The sequence below is a fragment of the Haliotis rubra genome, unplaced genomic scaffold (genome assembly GCF_003918875.1).
Source record: "Haliotis rubra isolate DU_JTF1 unplaced genomic scaffold, ASM391887v1 Scf322, whole genome shotgun sequence".
Lineage (NCBI taxonomy): Eukaryota > Metazoa > Mollusca > Gastropoda > Lepetellida > Haliotidae > Haliotis > Haliotis rubra.
In genome coordinates this window covers 874260-901290 of record NW_025766994.1, presented here as the reverse complement: position 1 = coordinate 901290, position 27031 = coordinate 874260, and the positions used below count along the sequence as shown (strand labels likewise).

Sequence of the window (27031 nt, the reverse complement as noted above, 5' to 3'; positions counted from 1 at the left end):
CGAAATGCTTCTGTATTTTTTTCTGGTATCATGTGGTGTATTTGCTTGTGGCAGTTGTAAAACTGTACACATCTATGTCAGCCCAGCTGGTTCGGATTCAAATTCAGGGTTTGTACTGAAGTACCTGGGTGGTGGATTTGTGCATTTGCGATGAAGCGATACATTAGCCTAAGGTTATATGTAGCGATTAACTCGTACCGTGTACGTAAATGAAGTACTGTCAGTCCTTCTGGTCCTCCTAGACATTTCCTAGTCTCGATATACTTAAAAACCACACAACCGCGGCGATGTGAAAACCTAACATTTGGCCATGTGCCTCGCTTGGACTATTGCCTTGTATTGTACAGAAGGGCGACAGTTTTCAGTGTAATATATGTCGCATTGTCGACCCATTGTAAAGGTGTCCAAACTGCGACAACGTCCCTTAATGTCTTTTTTACGATTCCATCCTGCCGATGTAACAAGGCATTATTATTCAGTCACTCACATACTGCCTTTGCCAAATACGTTTTTAACACTAGGGACTAAAATATTCTTGTTTTCTCTACCAAAGGCTGGAGCTGGGACACCCTATAGAGACACTTGAAAAGGCAAAGGCAAAACTAGACGAGCCTGGAATAACCGGAAACAGTAAGTAAGAACTGTACCAAGTGAGTTAGTGAGTTTGGTTTAATGTCGCTTGACCAATACTTCTCTTGTATCATGGACCCGTGATGATTCGGGTTAGAATTGGTCTTCAGCAACCCCTACTTGTCGTAAGTGCCGACTAACGAGATCTGGTGCTCAGGCTCGCTAACCTGGTTGACACATGTCATCATATCCCAGGTGCGCACATTGATGCTGATGCTGTTGATCACTGGATTGTCTAATCCAGACGCGATTATTTACACACATATAGCTGGAATATTTCTGAGTGCGGCGTAAAACAATACACCAAACCAGGTAAATCACCAGCGTTTAACTTAGACGTTGTTCAAACCGGTGGAAAGTCAACTTCACAGACACGTACGAACGCACAAACAAATATTTTCACCACTGGTACATGACAATATTTTAATCAATTTTCAGCTGTCTATGTTGAGCTGATGAAGGGATACTATGATCTGCCATCCAGTCTCCACTTCACACACAAGTACACAGCACCGGTCACATTCGGGGCCTACAATGGCCAGGAGGTGCACGTGGTGAGTCAGGGATAACTTGGAATACCAATACAGGTGCTCCCCAAGGCTGTATATTATCGCCGGTATTGTTCACGTTATACACCAACGGCGAGATGCACGTGGTGAGTCAGGGATAACGTGGAATACCAATACAGATGCACCACAAAGTTATGTTTTATCACCGGTATTGTTCACGTTATACACCAACGACGAGGTGCACGTGGTGAGTGTCGAATGGATGTGTATGCATAAAAATAGTCATCCTTTGTATTTATATACTATTGATACTGCTTATGTTCTCCACAATATAAATATCATTTGGAACCTCATTGTGGATTTTTAGTGTAAACTGGATGTATATCCTTATGAGGTTCGTATCTTCCCCTCCACAAATGCCTGTCATAAGAGGTGACTCAAAGGTCCAGAAAGGCAAAATCGCTGATTTAATTGATTCCGAAAATGCAGTAATTGCACAAAATACAATAGCATTACGATTGTCCTGTACAGAATTGATTTGTTAATGTCTTCTAATATCAAATATGCATTCATGTAATTGCATGTTTGTTTGTTTGGTCTGTGGGGGACATCTTTGTCCTTTGTATTTTAGTATGTTTTTCCTTGTCATCTAATTCCAACCTTGTCCTTCAGACTGGGGGCAAGCGGATGCCAGCGTCCATGTTCCACAAGGTCACGGACAATTCCGTGCTTCAGATGTTGCCGCAGAATGCTCGAAGCAAGGTGCGGCTAAATATTTATCACCTATCATATAGATGGTTTTGGTTTACATGCTAGTTTTATATTCATATCTGCGATACTCTAGTATTTTTAGTGTCCATCGTCGACAGGTTTTACTCTTCAAAATGTTTTCATCTTTATTGTATAAATTGTTTTCGTCACGATATGGCTGAGATATTGCCGATGTGACGTTAAATATTAATTCACTCACTCACTCATATATATCCTATCCACAACGTATTGGTTTTTGATCTAATCATCTCACCACTGTTACATGATCCGCATATAATGGGGAAATGCAAACATTGCTGAATTTCAGTCACACCGATTATAATCCTCAGTTGTACTGTTTACCGGTAGGGAAGCCTAGTGGTTAAAGGATTCGCTCGTCACACCGAAGACCCGGGTTCGATTGCCTACATAGGCACAATGTGTGAATCCCATTTCTGGTGTCCCCCGCAGTGACATTGCTGGAATATTGCTAAAAGCGGCGTAAAACGAAACTCACTCAATCACTCCAAGTCCAGAAACGTATAAACGATCGCGGGTTCAAATCCTGTTCTGAGCTGACTTTTCTAATGCTTTTAGTACCATACGTATACCCATGCTCATTACAGATTCAGCAAAGTTGAAATTTTTTTAAATTACGCCAACATTTTCCAGGACGGGTTTCCACCCATTGACATTCCCTGAATATAACGCCATCGCCAACCCTTCCAGAACATATTTTCCGATTCCCTGGTTGCGATTTGTTGTAAGTGTTAGTGAATGCACCAGCTAGTTGATACCGCAAGCAGTTGTCACGTGACAAGATCCATTTCCGAACAACAACCAGTCATCTTCAGCCTCTAGATGCTGGTACTATTCAGTCAGTAAAAGCTCCATACCGCCAGCACCGTGAAGATCAGGGTTAGAGTTGGTCTTCAGCAACCCATGCTTGTCGTAAGAGGCGACTGAGGGCATCGGGTGGTCAGGCTCGCTGACTTGGTTGACAATGTTATCGTATCCTAATTGATGTTCATGTGTTTGATCACTGGATTGTCAGGTCCAGACCGCTGCTATATAGTTGGAATATTGCTGACAATTAGCCAAAACCAACCAACCAACTGCCCATTGCGAAACTGACTGATAACATACGCTATGTGAGGAAGGTCTAGGATGGGTGGACTGGGACACATAGTCACAGTACTACTAGGTGTTTGCACATATTCATGTGACCACCATCTGGTTATATACCAGCAGATACCCTAGGGGTTGTGTCAACACTGTAAGAGTCTGCACACAAAGTTGACTCCAATGTGTTTACACCCGGTCACAGGTGGGATCGATCCCAACACCTCAAGCTCGCGGTATCACTAGCCTGGCGCCGAAGCCAGCTCGCCCACCACGCACCCTGATGACTGATAACGTACGCTATGTGAAGAAGGTCTGGGATCTTCGGACACTTAACTCAGTTACAATTCTTTGAAATCACGCTACCCTCCTGCCTCTACACCACCCAACTTTAAAGATAGTGATCCGGACGATGATATCCCTCTAACAGGACTGGTCAACCGTGTCCAGAAATCTTAATGGACAAATGACATAACCCGGGTAATTTCCAAGTGGTTCCTCGTGGCGGTATACTTGGACAAATACTTTATTTTCAGGTGCTTCAAGTTCATCTCCCGAATGCTGGAATATCTGACTATGGCAATATTACACGCTTTGGTTTCTACACGACCAAGATTTCCTGGCTGGAGTTGTTTATCAACGGAAATCCAACACGCCTGGCTAGATACCCGAATGAGGTAAGGAATCCACTTCTACTTTCATCTGTGACTTTGCTGAATTCCACATCATAAGGGATCAATATTTCAATATCAAAACAGTAAAGGACCTTTTTAATAAAGTTAATTATCATTTAATCATTGATTTTTTAAAACAGATAGATTTCTTAAAGGAATTTTGATATATGTTTTGTAAATAGATAAAGTTTATAATTTGTAGTTCAGATTATCAACTTAGATTGTTAGTGGCTGTGTCCTAAAAAGGGGTTGAAGTAGCATAAAATTATTTTCCTCATAAGAGGGTACGTAAGTCCCAAAATCTTGCAAAGTAAAATGTTCGCGTACCACGTTTTTAAACGTAGTATTTTTGTTCCTTTAAATTTCGGCTAAATTATTCTACAATCGCCAGCGGCTGAAGGGATGATCTAAATCCAGCTAGGCTCCATGCAGGTAGCAAAAGTAATGTAAGTCAACATGGTTCCTAGTATGGTGATCTACCTTCAGTTGTTGGCGATCTATAGTCCGTGTTTTATGTTGTATTGTCTTCTGTTTTAGTTTTACATGCTAGTTTTATGTTCATATCTGTGATACTCTAGTATTTTCACTGTCCATCGTCCATTATATAAATTGTTTTCGTCACGATATGGCTGAAAAATTGCCGAAGTGACGTTAAATATTAACTCACTCACTCACTTAAAACTGAAAGATAGGGTTGTTGGATGTGTCAGTGTTGGTGGTTTCTTTGGATCGATGAAGATGTACGTTGATGAAATCTTCTTTTGCCCTTTCAATTTACACTGTAAACTGAATATTAGCACTATCCACATCTTTGTGTAGTTCACATGTGGTCCAAAGGATAGAGTTGTATGATGAGACCGTCTCTTGGGGTGATCAAGTCAGATGTTATCAATGACGATTTTTATTAATGCTGAAACTGATTTCGTTGAGTGTCTATTCCCAATTTATGATCAGAATCAATGGCGATACAGTTCGGAACATAAGACCAAACCAGTGAGACCCCAATCCAAATGATATTAACTGTCCGTGAACGATTCATTTTCTTGAAGCTACACGGTTAACTAGGTTCCATGGTGGAATAGTTTTGTGGTTAAAGAGTGGGCTCGTCACTCCTATGATACGGGTCTGATACCCGACATGGCACCATGTGTTAGCACAGCGTTGTTTTACTCGTGAAATGATTCGTAGAAAGCTCACACTCACGTGGACGATGCAATATCTATCAGAGGTCGTCATATTGCTTTCTGCCATTCGTAATATTGATTTTCAATACCCACAACAGTCCCAATGGTCCCTAGTATGATGATTTACCTTCAGTTGTTGGCAATCTATAGCCAATTTTTATATTGGATTGTCATGTATAGTTAAAATATGTTAGATTTACTTACTAGTTTTAAATGTATTCCTGTGAATGTTTTACTGTCCTCTGCAGACAGGTAAGTATATTATATATGTTTGTTTTATGTCAATTATATATTTACTTTCTTAAACTTTCTTAGTCACATATGGCTGAAACACCCACACCAACGTATAGGTGACTCCTCAAGAGTGAGTGAGTGAATTATGATTTTGAGTCATATCGTCAGTATTCCAGCCACATCGTGACTAAAACAAGTTGTAGGTTCCTAATACATAAAGCATAAACGAACGACAGTAAAATCAACTAGTGTATCACATATTCCTCGAGAATATATACCAATTATCTTCAACGAAATACAGACTGCATATATACTCTCCTCAACAAACGACAAGCACTTGAGACACTACCCTACATAAGATACAGACATTATATACACCACCCCACACAAGATACAAACACTACAGAGACTATTCACATAAGATACAGACACTATAGAGACTATTCACATAAGATACAGGCACTATAGAGACTATTCACATGGCTGTTCTCCTGGTGATTAACTTGTTGCTACTCTTCAGGGATACATCGATATAACAGCTGTGGAATCGAAACACGGCACCACCTTTACATACAATTCCACTGAAGATGCTCGTTGGACTCATGAGAAGGAACCTTGGGCGATCGGATACTGGTCAGTGTCAACTGGGGCGGTGGAGTAGTCAGGTGCAAGATGTGATGGCATATCGTATAAATGTTAAATTATGTGCAGTTGCGAACAGGTCAAGAGAGCATTGATTGATTGATTGTTGTTTAACGCTACACTCGGCAATATTTCAGCTATAGACCGGCGGTTGTAAATAATCGAGTCTGGACCAGACAATCCTGTGATGAGCATTGATCTAAGCAGTTGGGATGCGATGACATGACCGCCCGATCCCATTAGTCGGCAATTACGAGATGGGTTACTGAACATCAGTTCTAATCCACATATGAGTGGTCAAGAGAACAACAGTCGTCTCTATTGCCTGTCAAACAGATTCCATTGGGCGTAAAAGCCAAAAGGGAGATGGAAACTATATGAATGGGTCACTGAATAGGTCAATTCTAACCCACATCTTCATATGTGTGGTCAAGAGAACAACCTACAGTCGTCTCTATTGTCTGTCAAACAGATTCCATTGGGCGTAAAAGCCAAGATGGAGATGGAAACTATATGAATGGGTCACTGGAAATCAGAGTTTGAGTTTTGGTAAGGACACTGCTGCAATGCACTTATGTTTACAATAATAACGTCTCGTCACAAGGAGTAGCATCTCAACGCCTGCCAACCAGGCATTCGAAATACCCACAGTTGGTTTTAATGTCATTTGGGTTGAATATCATTACAGGTTGGTTTTAATGACATTCGGATTAATATATCATTACAGGTTGGTTTTAATGTCATTTGGATTAAAATATCATTACAGGTTTTCCACATGTAAGCACTGTCATAGCGAAAACGTTGTCTTTGCAAACGTCTACGCACGCACTCGACACTGTTATACACGTTTTTACTTCAAGACAGTGGGTATCCTGTCCCTGTTTGTTTTCAGGTATTTTAGCTGGGCGGATGATGCAGTCAAAATAGCTAACATTGACGTACAGAGACATCGGATCACTTTGGCAAGGAAGACCCGATATGGACTGCGAGTTGGTGGGTCCTCAGACAAACTCATCATCTAATTAATGCACTGTAAATGACGATGGGCAACATACCAAACGCAATGTTCTAATGACCATCTTTGATATATTCAAAGTCATATATTTCAAAATCTTCACATCTTCAACGTATTCATTCGCAACGTATATCTACCACTGGATTGACTTTTTGTCCAAGAAATGGTGTTTGTTTTGGAGAAATACATATCGAAAAGGATAAAGACAGTCCAAAAGCAAAAATTAAGAAGTCAACATCGATGACCGAGATGAGCTCATTTTCAAAATTATTCTTGGAAACAGACTACGCTACCTACATTCCAAACTCCAGTGATAATTGGCTGATTTAGAACTTCCAGATTAACCCTAAATGGAAAGGTTAAGTTGGTGTTCACACTTACCTCCCTTTGTGTAAGGAACCAATGATCGTGCTTTCGAATCCCGATTATGTTTCCAGGATCACACCCGCGCTCCCATGTTTGTCTGAAAAGGTAAACATCATGGACCAGAATCACAATCTGCGTTCTTCCCGCATTTAAACCCGTGAAGATCTTCATCAATCCATGCTTGTCGTAAGAGGCGTCTGACGGGATCGGTCAGACGCGTGGTCAGGCTCGCTGACTTGGTTGACACATGTCATCGTATCCCAATTGCGTAGATCAATGCTCATGATGCTGATCACTGGATTGTCTGGTCCAGACTCGATTGTTTACAGACGGGTGTTATATAACTGGAATCTGGAATATTGTTGAGTGCGGCGCGTTACAGTTCGAGGGGAGGTTAAACCCAACTCATGTGTTCCAGGGCACTACAACGACGCCAGCCTTGCCGGCTTCTCCCAGCAGGGCGGCTACTTCCGGGTGTTCAATATACTGTCAGAGCTGGATCAACCGGTGAGAATACCGTTCACATTGCCCCTGATACATATTCCTTATTTCGATGTAATTTATATATGTACATATCGAGGGCAAAAAGAGAGTGCATCTTGGGGTGTCTATCGACAGCATTTTAAATATGGTTTTAGTGTTGTGGATGAAAATGCTCTGCAAGTTCGTCAGTTATATTTAGTAATGCTGGGGCTTTATAAAATTCTGTACCAGGTTTCTTTGCAGTATCTGACATGGTGGCAAAGTCCAACAAGTCACCCCAGTCCTACCTTCAGCACATCTGAATGAGATGGAGACATCACACTGCTAATAAATAAAATTGCTCAAAAGAAGTTAAGGGCAACACGTCTATTCATATTAGTGTAGACCTTTTATCAAAGAGAGATTACCTACATATGAAAGAATCAAATGATCCTTAACTTCTTTTGAGTAGCATACATTACAACGAACATGTGTATAACGGACTAAATGGAACCAACAATTTTAGTTCCTTATAACCGTAGTTAATTGCACTTCTTTCAGGGTGAATACTACATCGATAGATCAACTGGTATTCTGTACGTGTGGCCGAATACTCCTCACGGTACGCTGTCCAACTCTGATGTCATTTATGCCTCGATGGTGACAGACTGCATCAGGTAAGTTCATGTTCTACGTTTCATGATTGCATTTATTTACACTTACCGTTCTATGTCCAAGTGCATTAACTTCTAGCATATCTTCCTGGAAGTACGTTAATAAAGAACACGCTTACAAAGAAATGACTGATGAAACCACTTGCTGTAGAAATGGAATTATTTGATAAATTTTGAAATGCATTGTGGTTTTAATTTGGTAGAATGAAGAAATCACTATGATTGTTAGTGGCTGTGCTTTCAAAGGGGGTTGAAGTAGCGTAAAATAAAAGTCCCCCTGAGAGGGTACGTAAGTTCCTTTTCATTCAAAGTATTTTTTTTCTCTGGATTTTAATAGTAACATATTTGTTCATTTAAGGTATGGCTATTTTGCTAAACAATCGCCAACACCTGAAGGTATGATGTAAATCCAGCTAGGGTGCATGCAGGTAGCAAGAGTACCTTAAGTCCCCATGGTCCCTAGCATGGTGATCTGCCTTCAGTTAATAGTATCGTTTTCTTATAGCATGCTAGTTTTACTGTATTATATGTGATATACTAGTAGTCTTACTGTTCTTCGACAACAGACTTTTAATTGTATTGATCTATAATATAATAAATAAATTGTTCCCGTCACGATATGGCTGAAATATTCCCGATGTGACGATAAATATTAACTCACTCGCTCACTTTCTGTATATTATTGCTCCCTTTGAGTTCGCTATAACCATATCTTACTGTACTGTATGTAGTAATGCAACCACTAGTATTGTTCTGACAGGACAGATTCCCAAGTCAGCAATCTTCACTTCGAAGGTTTCTCCCTGGAAGCTTGTCGGCGTTATGGATTTGACCTCAACAGTGGACACAACATTGGTTTTAAGAATATGGAGATTAAAAAACACAGGTATTCACCTCACAGATTGCGAGATGCATAGGATGCTGATCCAAAGCTTCATAGACAACTCGTGTACATGGAAAGGAGAATATTAAGTTATGGATCATTTATGGGTTATGTTCACTTGGCCAATTTATGTACTTTTTTGTCCAAGTTAACTCGTAGAAAAGCAAAAGAATTGTACAATAAGCCTTTAAAAGTTGTAACCACAGCATCTGGCAACGCTGATGACCAGGTCCTCGTTGTACAGTGTGTTGTAAGTTGTTTTAGCTCTAAGATGGTTGTTTAACATTGGTATTCGATTGTTGTAGCAAGGAGATCGGTTTGAGACAGATTTGAGGAGTATCTGAATCCAAGGCACTTAGTAAACATTGTGCTTGTTTTTCATCTCTTATCAACGTCTGAATACTGTAATTTAAATACCAATGTCGGATAATAAGCAACATCGATTATGTCCCAAAACAGATTCCATTGGTGTAGAAAAAATGAGGAGATCACTGTAAATGTGTACAGATAGCAGGTGTTAGTGAAAATGTGGAATGCACATTGTCCCTTAGAAAGTGGTCAAATGTAACATATGGTATATTGGTGATGGCACTTTCTCAGTCACGTACAGATTTTAGTCCCTTTTTTTGGTGATGCTGATGCTTTTGATCACTGGATTGTTGGGTCCAGAGGCGATTATTTGTAGACCGCCGCCATATAGTTGGAATACCCCTCTGCTTGTTTTCTGTTTAGCCACTATCAAACGTGGATGTATACTACAGTGATGTTTCAGGTGGCTATGGAATCCATTGTTCTGGCGACTGTCGCTATGTGACCGTGTCTTCCTGTGAGATGCATCACACCTGTGGAGGAATCGCAATTACAGGTAACAGGTACCAACAGGACTGTTTTAATCCAGCTGCTTTTACAAATGATCGTTGAGTCAATTTCATAACCGGTAAGATAGCATCAATTGATTCTGAAATATTATTTGGAAGCTGCGAGAAAATATCTCTAGGGCCGATGTAGGTTTTAGAAATGATCTCGCCGTCGTTTAAAGATAAGATATCGCAGATTTACCTGAAATTACATACGAAAAACGATCTTAGTTAAGGTAAATCCTACTAAATGTTTTTCAAAGAAAATATGTGTAAAACATGAATATGATAAGATACAACGATCTTAGATTATTACCATTAACTTTCGTTAAAAGAATGCATTTACTATAAGATATAGTCAGTCTTACTAACCTTAGTTTAAAGATAACAGTTTGATGTAATGTACAGTTTGTAAACGTTTCAAAATTACTTTATCTTAAGTGAAATATTTAAAGTTAAATGTTATTGTTGTCTTTATCGTGCATTGCAGTTGTAACTGTAGCCTTGTGTTTTAAGTGTTCACTCATCAGGCTCTAGGCCCGGGTTCGAATCCCGAGATGGATACTATCTGTGAAACCTATTCTGTTGTCACCGTGACATTGCCGAAATATTGCTAAAAGACGTTAAGCCTCACCCACCCACTCACTCACTCACTCTCTCTCTCACTCAGAAGCACTGTAAATGTGGCTTTGTTAAATGAATTTTGATATATGTTTTGTAAATATATAAGGTTTTATAGTTGGTAGTTTAGATTATGAACTTAGATTGTTAGTGGCTATACCCTCAAAGGGGGTTGAAGTATCGTTAAATTATTGTCCTCCTGAGAGGGTACGTAAGTCGCAAAACTTTCAAAGTCAATTTCAACTTACCACGATTTTTAAACGTAGTATTCTTGTTATTTTAATTTTGGCTAACATTTCTTACAATCGCCAACAGCTGAAGGGATGGTGTAAATCCAACTAGGGTCCATGCAGGTAGCAAAGGTACTGTAAGTCCCCATGGTCCCTAGTATGGTGATCTACCTTCAGTTGTTGGCGACCTGTAGCCTGTATTTATATTGTATCGTCCTCTATAGTTAAAGAATTTTAGATTACATTACTAGTTTTAATAAATATATATATATATATATATATATATACACAAACACACACACACACATATATATATATATATATTTTATATATATATATATATATATATATATATATATATATATATCTTCGGTAGTATAGTTAGTTTTACTTTCTATTGTCGACAGAAATTATAAATTGATTACTTGTTTTCATCGCTATATGGCTGTAATATTGCTGATGCGATGTCAAATTGTAACTCACTCACTCATGTGGCATATCCAGTTAGAGACAAGTAAAAACAATTCTCATGTACTTGTTTTAACAAACAGGTGGTGACCGCAAGACTCTGACACCTTCTGGAAATTTGATAGAGGACAACCATATCTGGCAGTATGCACGTGTTGGGGGAGTTGGCTACCACGCCATCAGCCCCGGAGGAGTGGGAATATCCATGCGCTACAACCACATCCACGACGGCCAGTACACGGGAATCAGATGGGCGGTAACACAGATATTGGTTCATTTATTTCCCAGTACGATTTATTACCGTTACGACGTCAAACACAAGAGAACTAGTGGAACACTTTTTATGGATAGACAACGTCTTTGTTGCAGTAGTAGTTGCGACGTTTCGGTGTAGATCCTAACACCGTTATCAAGCAACTTCATCATACCAGCTTCAATATGCCACTTAAGGAAGACAAGAGAACTACATTGTACATTTTAATACACTGGGGTATTCTGGTCAAATGAATACTCTTAAAATTATTAAATCATATGCTGAAGTATAAAAGTATTGTCAGTGCAACAATTTACACCACGTGCACATTCGAGTTAAAAATGACTTTCAGTAACCCGTGCTTGTGGTAAGAGGCGACTACCGGGATCTGGTAGTCAGACTGACTGACCTGCTTGATCCAGGTCATCGTATCCCAACTGGGGCGGTGGGGTAGCCTAATGGTTAAAACGTTGGTGCGTCACGCCGAAGATCCGGGTTCGAATCCCCCGCCGTGATGTTGCTGGAATATTGCTAAAAGCGGCGTAAAAAACCAAACTCGCTCAGTCAGTCGTATCCCAACTGTGGAGATCTATGCTCATGATGACAGGGGGCGGTGGGTTAGCCTTGTGTGTAAAGTGTTCGCTCGCAACGCCGAAGGCCCGGATTCGATTCTCCACATGGGTACAATGTGTCAAACCCATTTCCGTCCCCCAACGTCATATCGCTGGAATAAATTTGAAAAAGGCATAAAACTATCGCCTTAGACTAACCCGTAAAGACCCGGATTAGAAACTGATCTTCTGTAACCGCCAGTAACCCATGCTTGTCGTAAGAGGCTCCCTGACCTGGTTGACTCATGTGATCGTATCCAAGTTGCGTAGATCATGCTGTCGATCACTGGATTGTCTGGTACAAACTCGATTATGTACAGATCGCCGCCATTTAGCTGAAATATTGCTGAATGCACTCACTCACTCACTCACTCACTCACTGCTTTATGTCGTGTTTCTCCAGGGCAACGATCATGTGATGGAATATAACCACTTGCATCATCTTTGTGTCAACTCCAGTGACTGTGGAGCTCTTCACGCCGGGAGAGACTGGACCATGGTGTGTATATTGACTGTTTCACACGTTCAATCTTTAAAATATGAAACACTTATTTTTGTTCGATTGTGTTCTCTCATATAAAAACGAACTAGGCTCTGAGAACAACTCCTACCAGCTGGCATGACCAGCTAACATATTGGAGTTCATATGTGAGTCAATACATTGTGAATTCCAAGTGAATCCCTTTCAATAATCGTAAGGAGACTCTGATAAGTACAAACTCCATTGTACAATTCGACTACAGCAATATATGTTATTTAAATGTTATGGCTCGATTGTCAATAATTGCTGACAGCTGAAGGGATGGTGTAAATCCAGCTAGGGTCCGTGTAGGTAGCAAAAGCACTGTAAGTCTCCATGGTCCCTAGTATGGTGATCTACCTTCGGTTGTTAGCCTGTTTTTATATTGTATTGTCATGTATAGTTAAAATGTTTTAGATTGTATTACTAGTTTTACATTTATATCGGTGATATTCTAGTCGTTTTGCTGTCCTTCGTTGTCAGGTTTTTATACTTTACCTATAATTATTATTAAGATATAATTTGATATATTCACGATATAACTGAAATACTGCCGATGTGACTTAAAATCTTAACCTTACTCACTCGACTAAAGCATGGGCCAGATTTTGTTGGACGTTGCGCCGACTTGGTTGACGTCATCGTATCCCAATGGCGTAGATCGATGCTCATCTTGTTGATCACTGGATTGTCTGGTCCAGACTAGATTATTTACACACCGCCGCCATATACCTGGAATATTGATGAGAGCGGTGTAAAACTAAACTCACTCACTCACTCGTTGGACGTTAAAGGAAAATTGTGATGAAAAGACACGTCATATGATCTGATCACTGGACTTAGCAATGACACCAGGTATTCGCAAAAAGGGTAAGCGATGCGCAATAGAACATCCATAGCTTTTGTAGTGTGGTTTTTGTAACAAAAATGCATCACGAACAGCGAGGCAACCTCATCCGCTACAACTACATCCACCATACACTGAGGAACGTCCCCGGAGCCCAGGTCCGAGGCATCATGCTGGACGATCAATACTCCAGCGTCACAATCGAGCATAACGTCTTCTACGACGTAAGTTGACTTAACACTGAACAATTTAATACAAACAGTTTGGTGTTTCTCATTTTTTCTAAGAACCTTGACGGATTTCACAAATTTATAGCAACGTTGCGTTTATTTCACGTTTTGAAGCATCGGTACACAATTCCTTTCTTACTGTTTTGGTATGATTTTGATTTGTGCATGTATGTTCAGAACGAGGTCCATGCCAACATCGGCGGTGGTCGTGACAACATTATCCGCTACAACGTGTTCTACAACGCCACAGGGGACGGTATAGAGGTGGATGGCAGGGGCTTGTATCATGCTCCAGGAGGCGACATTATAACACATTTGAAGGTAAACATTACCACAGCACAACAAATATACTACTCCGCTTTTACCAGTGAATATCCGGGTTAGAATTGACCTTCAGTAACCCATGCTTGTCGTAAAAGGTGACTAATGGGATCAGGTGGTCAGGTTCACTGACTGGGTTGACATATGTCATCGTGTCCCGGTTGTGTAGATCTATGCTCGTGCTGTTGATCACTGGAATATCTGATCCAGACTCGATTATTTACAGAACGCCTCCATAGAAGCTGGAACATTACTGAGTGCGGCGTTCAGCAACAACAAACCAACGTCTCCACTTTTGATATGATCATTTCTTGTTATGTCAAGTGCAAACAGAAACATACATAGGCATATTATTATTCCTGTCAAATTCCGACTGCATTAAATTGTTTGATTGCAATCAAGATAATTTTAAGTACATGGTTAGTTTTGCAGTAGTTTCCGTAAAATATGTTCCTATTGGCTTTCATCGTTTACCTCGTACATTTCAACCCCACTCCAGGCTGTGCCGTACACCAACCAACTTTGGGCGAGTAAATATCCAAAACTGGCCAATATGACAAACCCAAGCGAACCAGCAGGTAAGAGGCAGATATCAATATTTATCAAGCGAGTAAGTGAGATCTCACATAAGAAGTCACAAAGGCAATATTCTTCAGCCATACCGTTACTAGAACAACTTCTAAATTCACGATGAACACGGTTAAACTATTCAAACCTGTCGACGAAGGACGAAACCACTAGAATATCATAGAAAAGAAATTAAAACCAGAATATATCTCTGAAATGTGATTTCCATTTTGAACAATACAATATTAAAACGGGCTATACATCACCAGTATCTGGAGGTGAACCATAGTTACGGTTATCAACACATCTGACTGGTCCTGTGGTCCTGTGGATTAAGTCCAATATTCTGTCATTCACACAATTTGCATTCAAAAAGTAAACATTTAAAACGTGAAAAGCCCGTTCCCATTGTTATGTTTGTCATATCCCTGACAATGACGTGAAATCTGATTCATAACACATACGGACGTGGAGAGATTATAGACTTTACAATATATAGGTGTCTTGTAACTGTACCTATGTGGGCTTTACATCCGGGTAGGGGTGGGGTAGTGTCGGCTGAGACTCCGTAATCAGCACAGACAGCAGGGTTGCCTTCCAAAGCGTCAAGAAACCGTTGATCGTTGGTTTGATACAGAATACCACCGATTATATACTGTACAAAATAAGTTAGGGATATTGGTATTTTTAAGATTGATATTTTATCAGTGTGTCAATGAATAAATAATAATTTCAAAATTTACATGTATCCCTAACTATTTTTGTTCAGTATATTTCAAGATTTGTCAGAGCCCTACCTATGCTTGTGAAACAGGTGAGTGAGTGAGTTAAGATTTTAAGTCACATCGGCAATATTTTGTGAAACAGGTGAAACGCTACGACCTGATATTGGTTTGTTGTTGGTGGTTGTTTTTGTTTTAATGTTTTATTTTATTTATTACTGCGGAACCTGTTTCTTCGGTAAAACTATATTGTATTTTCTCTTGTGTGAGGCTTTGCTTTTCAATGTTTACAGGCCAGGTGGCCTTGTCATACTAAAGGAGCGTTCTCACTGTACGACTTGCAGTAACCACATATAGCATATGACTTGTAGCAACCGTGAGAACGCACCTTAACCATAAACGCTACTATCAATAGTCAGTTATCAATCGATACACAAACATGTACATATGAACACATATATCTTTTCTGCTATCAAACATCCAAACGTGCATACAAACAAAAATAGCACCTTTGTGCTGTCTCTCCAGAACTCTGCAACGTTCGCCGCGTATACACGAGGATGCACATATGGTAAGCTGCTAGCTAACTGTAAGTATGTATTTCCAGGCAATCAGATCTACAGCAACATATTTTATAGCCTGCCTGGTATCCGCACTATATACTACACCAGTCGCAGTATGGAGAGGCAGAACTACTTCAATGTATCCAATAATCACAAGGTAGTGTATTTGCTGGTACATGTATTGCCACCAACAATGAGGCGCGGTTTGACCAGTCGCCTAAGGCGCTAAAACTCCTTCAGAGTTACGTACCTTTGGCGCACCAGGCGCATGTGGTCATGGGTTTGAATCCCGGTTGGCTCAGATGTTGTTCCTCGGGATGTCAGCACCATAACCGTACTTTTAGGGTTAATCAAAATGGTAACCCGTGAAGATCCGGGTTAGAATTGATCTTCAGTAACACATACGCCATAAGAGGCGACTAGCGGGATCGGGTACTCAGGCTCGCTTACTTGGCTGACACATGTCATCATATCCCAGTTGCGCAGATTGATGCTCAAGCGGTTGATCACCGGGTTGTCTGGTTCAGTCTCGATTATTTACAGACCGTTGGATAGCTGGAATATTGCTGAGTGTGGCGTAAAACTCTCTCTAAATGGCACTGTGAGTCCTCGTAGCTTTCGGGGACGGGAGCCGTGCCAATTTGCAACTGTCAGAGGGGAACACAATATACGTGATCTGGACTACCGGTTGTCGGATTTCCGTGACACGGTGGTTGAGTGGGTTAGATCGTTTACTTTCTGTGCTGACGGTTAGGTGCCTCTTCTGAAAGTGTGGGTTAAAATCGAGGATAAGACTCTCAACCAACTCAGCAACTATTATCTGTACTTAACTGATCAACTGTAATCGCAAAATAACAACATAGAAAAATGTTACACTAATTCCACGATCGATAGCACCAGCGACATATTTCAGTCATTGTAACGTTGTTTAATGAGTGTAAGCTTAAATTATTTTTTGTTTCCATATAATTCATAACGATTCATTGATCCTACATGGCCATTTACAGAATTCACAATTTAGTTTCCGGGAAACGCTATCAGGTCTGTTTGAAAAATCTGATAATGTCTGTCAGTACTCATTCCACAGTCGGTATCATCAACGGACTTCTGGTCACCTGATGACGCTGACTTCCGGGTCAGATGTCATGCGCAAGAGTGGGCCAACGCCATTAATTTCCCTCAGCCAGTCGATGTGAACCACGTAGGACCACGTCATCCTACTGGGCCTGTCTACATGCAGCAACGTGCGTCTCTTTATGTTACCACACTCATGTTTATAGGGTTCATACGAAGTGTCAGTGGTTAAACATAGATTTCAACACCTGTGAAGATCCGGATTAGAACTCATGTTTGTTGTAGGAGGCGACTAACGGAATCGGGTGTTCAGGCAAGCTGACGTAGTTGACACATGTCATCGTATTGAAGTTGCGTTGATGCTCATGCTGTTGATCACTGGATTGTCTGGTCCAGACTTGATTGTTTACTGGCCGCCGCTATCCCACTATCCCCCATACGGAAAGAAGGAAGCAATACCAAATCATAAAGCAATACCAAATCATTAAGCAATAGACCGCCTCCGTGGTGTAGTGGTTAGAGCGTCCGCCCGGAGAGCGGAAGGTCGCGGGTTTGATCCCCGACCGCATCATACCAAAAGACGTTAAAATATGGTACTTGTTGGTCCCTGCCAGGCGCTCGGCATTAATGGGTACAACAAGGATTGGGCGGACGCTCTAACCACTACACCACGGAGGCAGTCTCAAGTACGGATTGAGCATCTTGTAACTGTTAATACTGCATTGATATGAAGCAAGTCTACACGTAATAACAAACGTACCGAGGAGCGGCGGTGTAGCACAAAACAAAACATCTATGGTATCAAGAGGATAATGATCTTTCCACAGCCAGACAGACTCACAAGTCCCAAGCTCACCCTGCTGCATGTGCCGGAACCGTCGCCCCAGCAACGAAGACACCACAGACGCCATACTTCTCAGACGGCTCTGGGCCAAATACAATATACCCCAAAATCCCCAAACAAGGTACTTCTGAAGACCATATGTTTTCTTGGATAAATATCTGATACTTGACTGATACTTGTAAGTCATGACTATTAAACGATAATCGATCAAAAGTTGATGGTTAGTTTAAGAAGACCATATGTTTTCTTAGACAAATATCTGATACTTGACTGATACTTGTAAGTCATGACTATTAAACGATAATCGATCAAAAGTTAATGGTTAGTTTAAGAAGACCATATGTTTTCTTGGATAAATATCTGATAATTGACTGATACTTGTAAGTCATGACTATTAAACGATAATCGATCAAAAGTTGATGGTTAGTTAAAGAAGACCATATGTTTTCTTGGATAAATATCTGATAATTGACTGATACTTGTAAGTCATGACTATTAAACGATAATCGATCAAAAGTTAATGGTTAGTTTAAGAAGACCATATGTTTTCTTGGATAAATATCTGATAATTGACTGATACTTGTAAGTCATACTATTAAACGATAATCGATCAAAAGTTAATGGTTAGTTAAAGACCATACTGATAAATATCTTGTGATACTTGTAAGTCATGACTATTAAACGATAATCGATCAAAAGTTAATGGTTAGTTTAAGAAGACCATATGTTTTCTTGGACAAATATCTGATACTTGACTGATACTTGTAAGTCATGACTATTAAACGATAATCGATCAAAAGTTAATGGTTAGTTTAAGAAGACCATATGTTTTCTTGGATAAATATCTGATACTTGACTGATACTTGTAAGTCATGACTATTAAACGATAATCGATCAAAAGTTAATGGTTAGTTTAAGAAGACCATATGTTTTCTTGGATAAATATCTGATACTTGACTGATACTTGTAAGTCATGACTAAGTAAACGATAATCGATCAAATGTTGATGGTTGGTTTCATTGGAATCCAAAATAGACAAACTTTATGGACTCTTAGTTGAGAGGCAGGATTATGATTATCAAATCACAGATTATCCCCCCTGTTTACACACCTGTTTATGGCGCTTCCCAACCCATCTAAACATTTCTGTACACGTTTGAACTCTATCCTTTTAAACTTAATTTTGGGTGGGAAACGCGATACGATCAAAAGGAATATGTTAATAGATGACTATGCAAAGGGGGGTCTGAAAATGATAGACATCATATCTTTCTGCAACTATCTGAAGATCAAATGGATCAAAAGACTATTCACAGCAAAAGGATTTTGGCAGCACATAGCATTTGAATCATTATCGCCTTTTGGGGACATTGATCTATTTAACTTTCAAGGAGAAAAACTACTATTATACTCCAAAACATTAAAAATTACTTCTGGAAAGATGTCTTAGTATGTTACTCTTGTATTAATAGAAACCATATTGAAAACATCGGAGACTTTATTTGCCTACCAATTTTGAACTTTGTACATTTTGGAGACATAGGCTTGTTTGTCTCGTGGTATAGAAAAGGAATGAAAAATATGTGTGACATCATAACAATTACAGGTGATTTTAAACCTTTTGAAATCCTACAAGAAGATTTTAATCTCCATGAAACATACTTTCTCCAATTTAGATTTTTGAAATACGTACCTAAACAATGCCTTAATCTTCTTAAGGCTACACCTATTGTTGGTGAATTAGTTACCAGAAACTGTACTATTATTGAACAAAAATGTAACTCGGCTGATTGTAAATTTGTGTACTCACAGCTGTGTGACAATCATGGAATATCATTAGATGATCTTCAACTTAGATCGGAATCCAAGCTTAATACTACTCTATCAGAGAATTATCTCACTGACTGTTTTGCAATGATAAATACTACTACTATAGAAAATAAGGCTAGAAACTTTCAGTTTAAATTCATGCACAGAATAGCTTCAACAAAGTCATTTCTTTGTAAAATAGGTATTAATCACGATAATCTCTGTACTTTGTGTGGCCGTGAAATAGAAACTCTTGAGCACTTATTCTTTTTATGTGAGAAAGCTAAACATCTAATCTCTCGAAGGATGAGGAATATTTCTATGGATATACAACTTCTTTATTCTGTATAGGCGACGTTTCGACATAGATTCTAATTCTAGAATCTATGTCGAAACGTCGCCTATACAGAATACAGAAGTCGTATATCTTAGAATCTATGTCGAAACGTCGCCTATACAGAATAAAGAAGTTGTATATCCATAACAATAGTCCTCATCCTTCATCTACCCAACTTCTAGAATGCCAATCAAAGAAATCTAATCTCTCAGTTTACAAGCTGGTACAATTCGAAGACTGGCGCTCGCCTCAATATCGATATTACTAAGTTTCTACTGGGGCACCCTGAAGCAGGTGTATGAGTTAATCATATTTTCATTATCACCAAGGAATATATCAATAAAGTAAGATGTACCTCCGCAGATTTAAATGTTGATCAACTCTTCTACCTCATACAAAAACACTACTATTCGGAAAAATATATTTTCGGGGAACACCACTCTGTCTTCAAAGCAAAATGGTTATGTCTCTTTCAAGACGACTAAATTTTAGATTAGCATGGTGAGTTTCTCTCTTCTTCACCCTTACCTCTCACTTTCCCTTACCTCTCACTTTCCCTTACCTCCTTACCTCTCACTTTCCCTTACCTCTCTCTTTCCCTTACCGGGGCGGTGGGGTAGCCTAGTGGTTAAAGCGTTGGCTCGTCACGCCGAAGACCCGGGTTCGATTCCCCACATGGGCACAATGTGTTAAGCCCATTTCTGGTGTCCCCCGCCGTGATATTGCTGGAATATTGCTAAAAGCGGCGTAAAACTAAACTCAGTCAGTCAGTCAGTCTTTCCCTTACCTCTCACTTTCCCTTACCTCTCACTTTCCTTACCTCCTTACCTCTCACTTTCCCTTACCTCTCTCTTTCCCTTACCTCCTTACCTCTCACTTTCCTTACCTCTCTCTCTTTCCCTTACCTCTCACTTTCCCTTACCTCTCACTTTCCCTTACCTCTCTTTCCTCTCCTCACTTTCCCCTTACCTCTCTCTTCCCTTACCTCTTCACTTTCCTCTCCTCTCTCTTTCCTTCTCTTCTCCTTTCCCTTACCTCTCACTTTCCCTTACCTCTTTCCTCTCACTTTCCTTACCTCTCTCTTCCCTCTCACCTTTCCCTTACCTCCCCTCTCTACCTCTCACTTTCCCTTACCTCTCACTCTTTCCTTCTCCTCACTTTCCCCTCTCCTCCTCCTCTCACTTTCCCTTACCTCTCTCTTTCCCTTACCTCTCACTTTCCCTTACCTCTCACTCTCTCCCCCTCCTCTCACTTTCCCCTTACCTCTCACTTTCCCTTACCTCTCACTCCCACCTCCTCTCACACTTTCCCTCTCCCTTACCCTCTCTCTTCCCCCACCTCTCACTTTCCCCCTACCTCTCACTTTCCCCTTACCTCTCACTTTCCCCTTACCTCTCACTTTCTTACCTCCCCTTTCCCTTACCTCTCACTTCCCTTAACTTCTCTCCCTCCCTTACCTCTCACTTTCCCTTACCTCTCTCCCCTTACCTCTCACTCCCTTTACCTCTCTCCTCTCCTTTTACCCCTAATCCTCTCACTTTCCTTACCTCTCCTCTTTCCTTACCTCTCACCTCCCCCTTTCCTCTCCTCTCACTTTCCCTTACCTCTCCTCTCTTCCCTACCTCTCCTCCCTCTTTCCCTTTACCTCTCTCTCTTCTCCCTTAACCTCCTCACTCTTCTCTCCTTACCTCCCCACTTTCCCTTACCTTTTCCCTACCTCTCTCTCACTCTCCTCCCCTTTACCTCTCCACCTCCCTCCCTTTTACCCTTACCTCACCTTCTCCCATACCTCTCCCTTTACTCTCCCCACCTCCCTTACCCACTCTCCTTTCCTCTCACTCTCCCTTTCTCTCCTCTCCTCTTCTCTTCTCTTTCCCCTTACCTCCCCACCTCCCTTTCCCCCCCTCTCTCTCTTCCCTTACCTCTTCCCCTTACCTCCCACTTCCTCCTTACCTCTCACTTTCTCTTACCTCTTACCTCTCACTTTCCTCCCACTCTCCTCCCACCAATTACCTCTCACCTCTCTAACCTCCCTCTCTCTCTTTCCCTTACCTCTCACTCTCCTTTCCCTCACTAACCTCTCCTCCTCTTCCCTAACTTCTCACTTTCCTTACCTCTCACCTTCCCTCACCTCTCCTCCTTACCTCTCCTTTCCCTTACCTCTTCCTCTCACTTTCCCTTACCTCTCTTTCCCTTACCTCTCACTTTCCCCTAACCTCTCACTTTCCTTTCCTCTCTTTCCCTTTCCTTCCTCTCATCTTTCCCTTACCTCTCACTTTCCTTACCTCCTCACCTTCCCTTACCTCTCCACCTTCCCTTACCTCTCACCTTCCCCTACCTCTCACTTCCCTAACTTCTCACTTTCCCTTACCTCTCTTTCCCCTTTAACCTTTTCTTTCTCTAACCTCTTACCTCTCTTTCCCTTACCTCTTACTTTCCCTAACCTCTCTCTTTCCCTTTCCTCTCACTTTCCCTTACCTCCTACCTCTCACTTTCCCTTACCTCTCACTTTCCCTTACCTCTCACTTTCCCTTACCTCTCACCTTCCCATACCTCTCTCTTTCCCCATTTTTATTATTTTATTTTTATATCTTCTTATTTTCATCTCAAGTTATTAATAACGGCGTCAATAATTCATCAACTGTAACATGTGTTATGTTATCTGTGTTAACTTGGTGAAATGTAAAATATCATGTACCGTTATTAGTAATAAATAAAATTAAATAAAAACCAAAAAAAACAACAACAAAAAACCTTTATGGATAACAACTTGTTTATGCTATGAGAGCGACGTTTCGAGTCTTGTACCGTTGTCAAGCAGGAATGTGACATGAAGAGAAGCTGATGTATATAAGCTGAGTGTAACAAAGTAAACAACATAATTAACATAATTGGCAGTAAGCTGATTTGACAGAGGGAAAGACGCAGAAGTCAGGGATGTCCAAGGTGCATCTTATGGTGAGAAGAAGAACCTCACTTTTGTTATAGTATATTCATATGCTTATATCTATGTGTTTTGTGTGTCTGTTCATGTGGGGTATGAGTGTTAGGAAGGTGTGTAGAGCGTGATAAAGAAAAAGGCAGAGTGTGTGCAGTATGTAGTGAACTGTATGTGTGTATATATGTATGTATGTATGTATGTATGTATGTATGTATGTATGTATGTATGTATGTATGTATGTATGTATGTATGTATGTATGTATGTATGTATGTATGTATGTATGTATGTATGTGTGTAGGTATGTAGGTATGTGTGTAGGTATGTATGTATGTATTTGAGTGTTTGGATATATATGTGTACGTAGGTGCGCGTAAGTACGTTATTGCGTATGTATGTGTACATGTTTGTGCGAGAGTGTCATAGCATGAGAGCGTAATAACGTAAGCCTGTGACTGTGTGATTGTGTATATGAGTGCGTGATTGAACGATGTGTGTGAATGCATAATTTCGTGAGCGGGTGGGTGAGTGCATAATTGTGTGATTGCGTGTGAATGTGCATGCTTGCGTCAATGTGGATGATAGGTGCGGTTGCACGTGCTTTTATCACCCTAAAATATAATTTAATTAATCTGGAATGTATGTAATGATGTGTTTTATTTGTATTCTCTTATTTTATTGTATTACTGTCATAATGCTTGTGTTTTTAGTGTCTCATGAGCCAAATGACCGGGTGCTTTTTATGTTTTAACTATGTCTGTAATGTAACGCACTGTATTTTATTGCAAAAGCACGTGACACTTGAATAAACATCTTCTCTCTTTCTCTCATCTCTGTACAAATGAAAGGGGTAGTTTAAACAGGAGGAGATGTTTATACAGTTGATTGAGCTTGGTATAGGAGTGCATCGTAAGCGGATGGAAAGAAATATTCTTGATCACAGTTGATGGTGGGCTTTTATTGCTGATGAAGGTTGTTGGCTAACTATCACTGGATCATCACGGGTCGTTAGTTAGGCTGGAGGCCAGTATATAAGGATGTCTATAAGAGGGTTGAATCTATACAGGTTGTTGGCTAACTATCACCGGATCATCACGGGTCGTTAGTTTGGAGGCCAGTATATAAGGATGTCTATAAGAGGGTTGAATCCAAACTATCACCGGATCATCACGGGTCGTTAGTTTGGCTAAGGATGTCAGGATGAGGGTTGAATCTATTCAGGCTGTTGGCTAACTATCACCGGATCATCAATGGTCGTTAGTTTGGGTGGGCTGTTGGCTAACTATCACCGCCAGTTGATAAGGATGTCTATAAGAGGGTTGAATCTATACAGGCTGTTGGCTAACTATCACCGGATCATCACGGGTCGTTAGTTTTGGTGGAGGCCAGTAGATAAGGATGTCAATGAGAGGGTTGAATCTATACAGGTTGTTGGTTAACTATCACCGGATCATCACGGTTCGTTAGTTTGGGTGGAGGCCAATAGATAAGGATGTCAATTAGAGGGTTGAATCTATTCAGGTTGCTGGCTGATCATCACCGGGTGCCCCCTCCACCCCGTCAACGGCACACAGCGGGACGTGTGGGGGGAGCAGCATGAGCAGACTGGGGTGAAGGATGAGAACTGTCTGAAGAGGGCAGCAAAGGAGTGGAGGTACTGTGGCTCACCTGCCAAGGAAACTGTGACTGCAGTATTCGGTCCAACAGGTTTGAGTTACAGTTGAATATACTTTTCCTAGTTCGCAGGATACGAATAGTCAGAGGAAGAAGTGAGTGAGTTTAGTTTTACGCCGCTTTCAGCAATATTCCCGCAATATCACCTCGGGGAAAACCATGAATGGGCTTCACACATTTTATACATGTGGGGAATCGAACCCGGGTCTTCGGCGTGACGAGCGAACGCTTGAATTAAGTCAGTTGTTTAGAATAAATGTAATGGTAGCTTCTTATGGGGCTGATGGTTAGTATTACTGAGAGAAATGCGTTATATACTTTTAGAGAGCTGTGGTGAGATATAGTGTCTTTAAGTCCTTCGCAATCGTTGTATATAGATTATATCTTTAAGACAATGTTTTGATTGTTTTTCACATAGGTGCAATGACCATAGCTGGAAAACACTGTTACTTCGCCGACTATGGCTGTCCCAAACACGGCAAGGCCACCCCCGGGAGGCTGGAGATTGATCGGTATGGCGAGACCCACGGGGCACTGACGGAGGAGGGGAAGTGTCTGGGTAGAGCGTCTGGGGAGTTTGAGTATTGTGGATCCGACCCTGCACATCCGGTTACAAGCATCTACGGTCCAACAGGTGACAACAGACTAGTTAGATCTCTCCTAATAACCTTAATAAGGTATTTATTAATTGCACTGGTAATATTTTAAAATTATCAACCAACATACGCACCAATTAATCAGGTGACATGTCGCAAACAGTCATTGAATGTCGTTACAAACTATAGTTAACTGGTTATCCCGAAAAATATTTCATTTCTTCACACCAAACAGTTTTTCTGTAAAGTTAATATTTTAACTTGAAATCGACACGGCATGTGATGCACATCAATTCACAGGCGGCATAAGACATGCTGGAGGCGGGTGCTGGATCAAGATCTCGTCCTGTCCCTCTAACACCAACCTGACTGGCTTCTTCTACGACGCCTGGGGTGCAACCAACCTTGACACAGGTAATACAGTGAGTGAGTGAGTGAGTGAGTGGATAAATTTGAGATCTCCCACTGTCTTCCTAATGAATTTTTAACATTTTGTGTTGCTGTTGGGGACAACAGCCTCAAGGGAGGGGACGACGTGTTTAGCTCCAGTTACTATAGTTAAGATATGGCAATCAAAAGTGTAATTTGCATTGATTTTTGTCAAATATGAGAAGGTTGTTTGTTGTTTAACGCAGCACACAGCAATAGTGCAGTTAAATGGCAACGGTCTGTAAATAAACGAGTCTGGACCAGACAATCAAGTGATAAACGGCATGAGCATCGGTATACGCATGTGGGATACGATGACATGCGACAAGCATGGGTTGCTGACGACGAACTCTTACCCGGATCTTCACGGGAAAGGCGCCTCTTACGACAAGCATGGGTTGCTGAAGATCAATTCTTACAAGGATCTCCACGGGTCTCAAATATGGACTGACTGACTGAGTTTAGTTTTACGCCGCTTTTAGCAATTTTCCAGCAATATCACGGCGGGGGACACCAGAAATGGGCTTAACACATTGTGCCCATGTGGGGAATCGAACCCGGGCCTTCGGCGTGACGAGCCAACGCTTTAACCACTAGGCTACCCCACCGCCCCTCTCAAATATGGAAAGAGTTTTGAAATTGTTATTTCTATGTAGCATTAACCTGTAAAAAATAACAGAAAATACATCTTCATTGAGTAGGTTTTCTAAAGAAGTTATGGATTCGTTCTCGGATAAAGAACATGTTTAACATTTACGTATATTATAGCATTGCTATTAACACATATGGAGAATCCTCGTCAAAAGAATTATGATTCATTAATTGTACTTGAGTTACCCGCAAATAGATTGTTGCATCAGTGATGTAATCATTTCAGATCATGAGCGCAATGAGTGCTTGGCCCGAGCTGACCACTTCTGGCAACGATGTGGGTCCCATCGAGAATTCCCTGTCACAGCCTACTACAAACCGAGGGCAGTGTCTAACACTGTACCCTGAATACATATGTATCGTATGAAAATATAAGGATATAGGACTCGTCTCAGTTTGTGGTTTGGTTGTTGCTGAAAATATCCTTCAAATGACAATGGTTGTCACACACACAAACACACATTCACAGGAATAATAATAGGATTATCAAGCAAATGAAGGTAGATCACCATGCTAGGGGACCTTGGAGATGTACAGTACTTTTGCTCCATCGAGCCTATCTAGATCTGAGTCAACACTTCAGCCGTACTCGAGTGTATTCTAATTTAGCCAGATATTAATGAACACTTATAACATATAACACTTAGAAAATCACGAGTATAATGATTTTATAACACTTTAACCCCCTTTGAAAATACAGCCACTAACAATCTGAGCTATGAC

General features: G+C 40.7%; 1 protein-coding gene across 1 annotated transcript; it reads left to right on the top strand.

Moving 5' to 3' along the window:
* LOC124283853 lies at positions 1 to 26673 on the top strand. The gene is made up of 23 exons (XM_046719880.1): positions 1 to 108; positions 554 to 630; positions 1069 to 1184; positions 1812 to 1901; positions 3548 to 3688; positions 5624 to 5736; positions 6638 to 6738; positions 7545 to 7633; positions 8150 to 8265; positions 9023 to 9142; positions 9913 to 10010; positions 11405 to 11577; positions 12589 to 12684; positions 13648 to 13776; positions 13960 to 14103; positions 14603 to 14681; positions 16000 to 16112; positions 17043 to 17199; positions 17857 to 17994; positions 24480 to 24665; positions 25051 to 25266; positions 25529 to 25642; positions 26535 to 26673. The coding sequence occupies exons 1-23, from the start codon at positions 5 to 7 to the stop codon at positions 26654 to 26656; spliced, it is 2832 nt and encodes a 943-aa protein (XP_046575836.1). The 5' UTR covers positions 1 to 4; the 3' UTR covers positions 26657 to 26673.
* Positions 26674 to 27031: the final 358 nt, after the last annotated feature.

Coding starts and splice junctions, on each gene's coding strand:
- LOC124283853 (XM_046719880.1), top strand. CDS start 5: ATGCTTCTGTATTTTTTTCTGGTATCATGTGGTGTATTTGCTTGTGGC. Junction 1,185..1,811: donor ATGGCCAGGAGGTGCACGTG/GTGAGTCAGGGA, acceptor CTTGTCCTTCAG/ACTGGGGGCAAGCGGATGCC. Junction 12,685..13,647: donor CCGGGAGAGACTGGACCATG/GTGTGTATATTG, acceptor CATCACGAACAG/CGAGGCAACCTCATCCGCTA.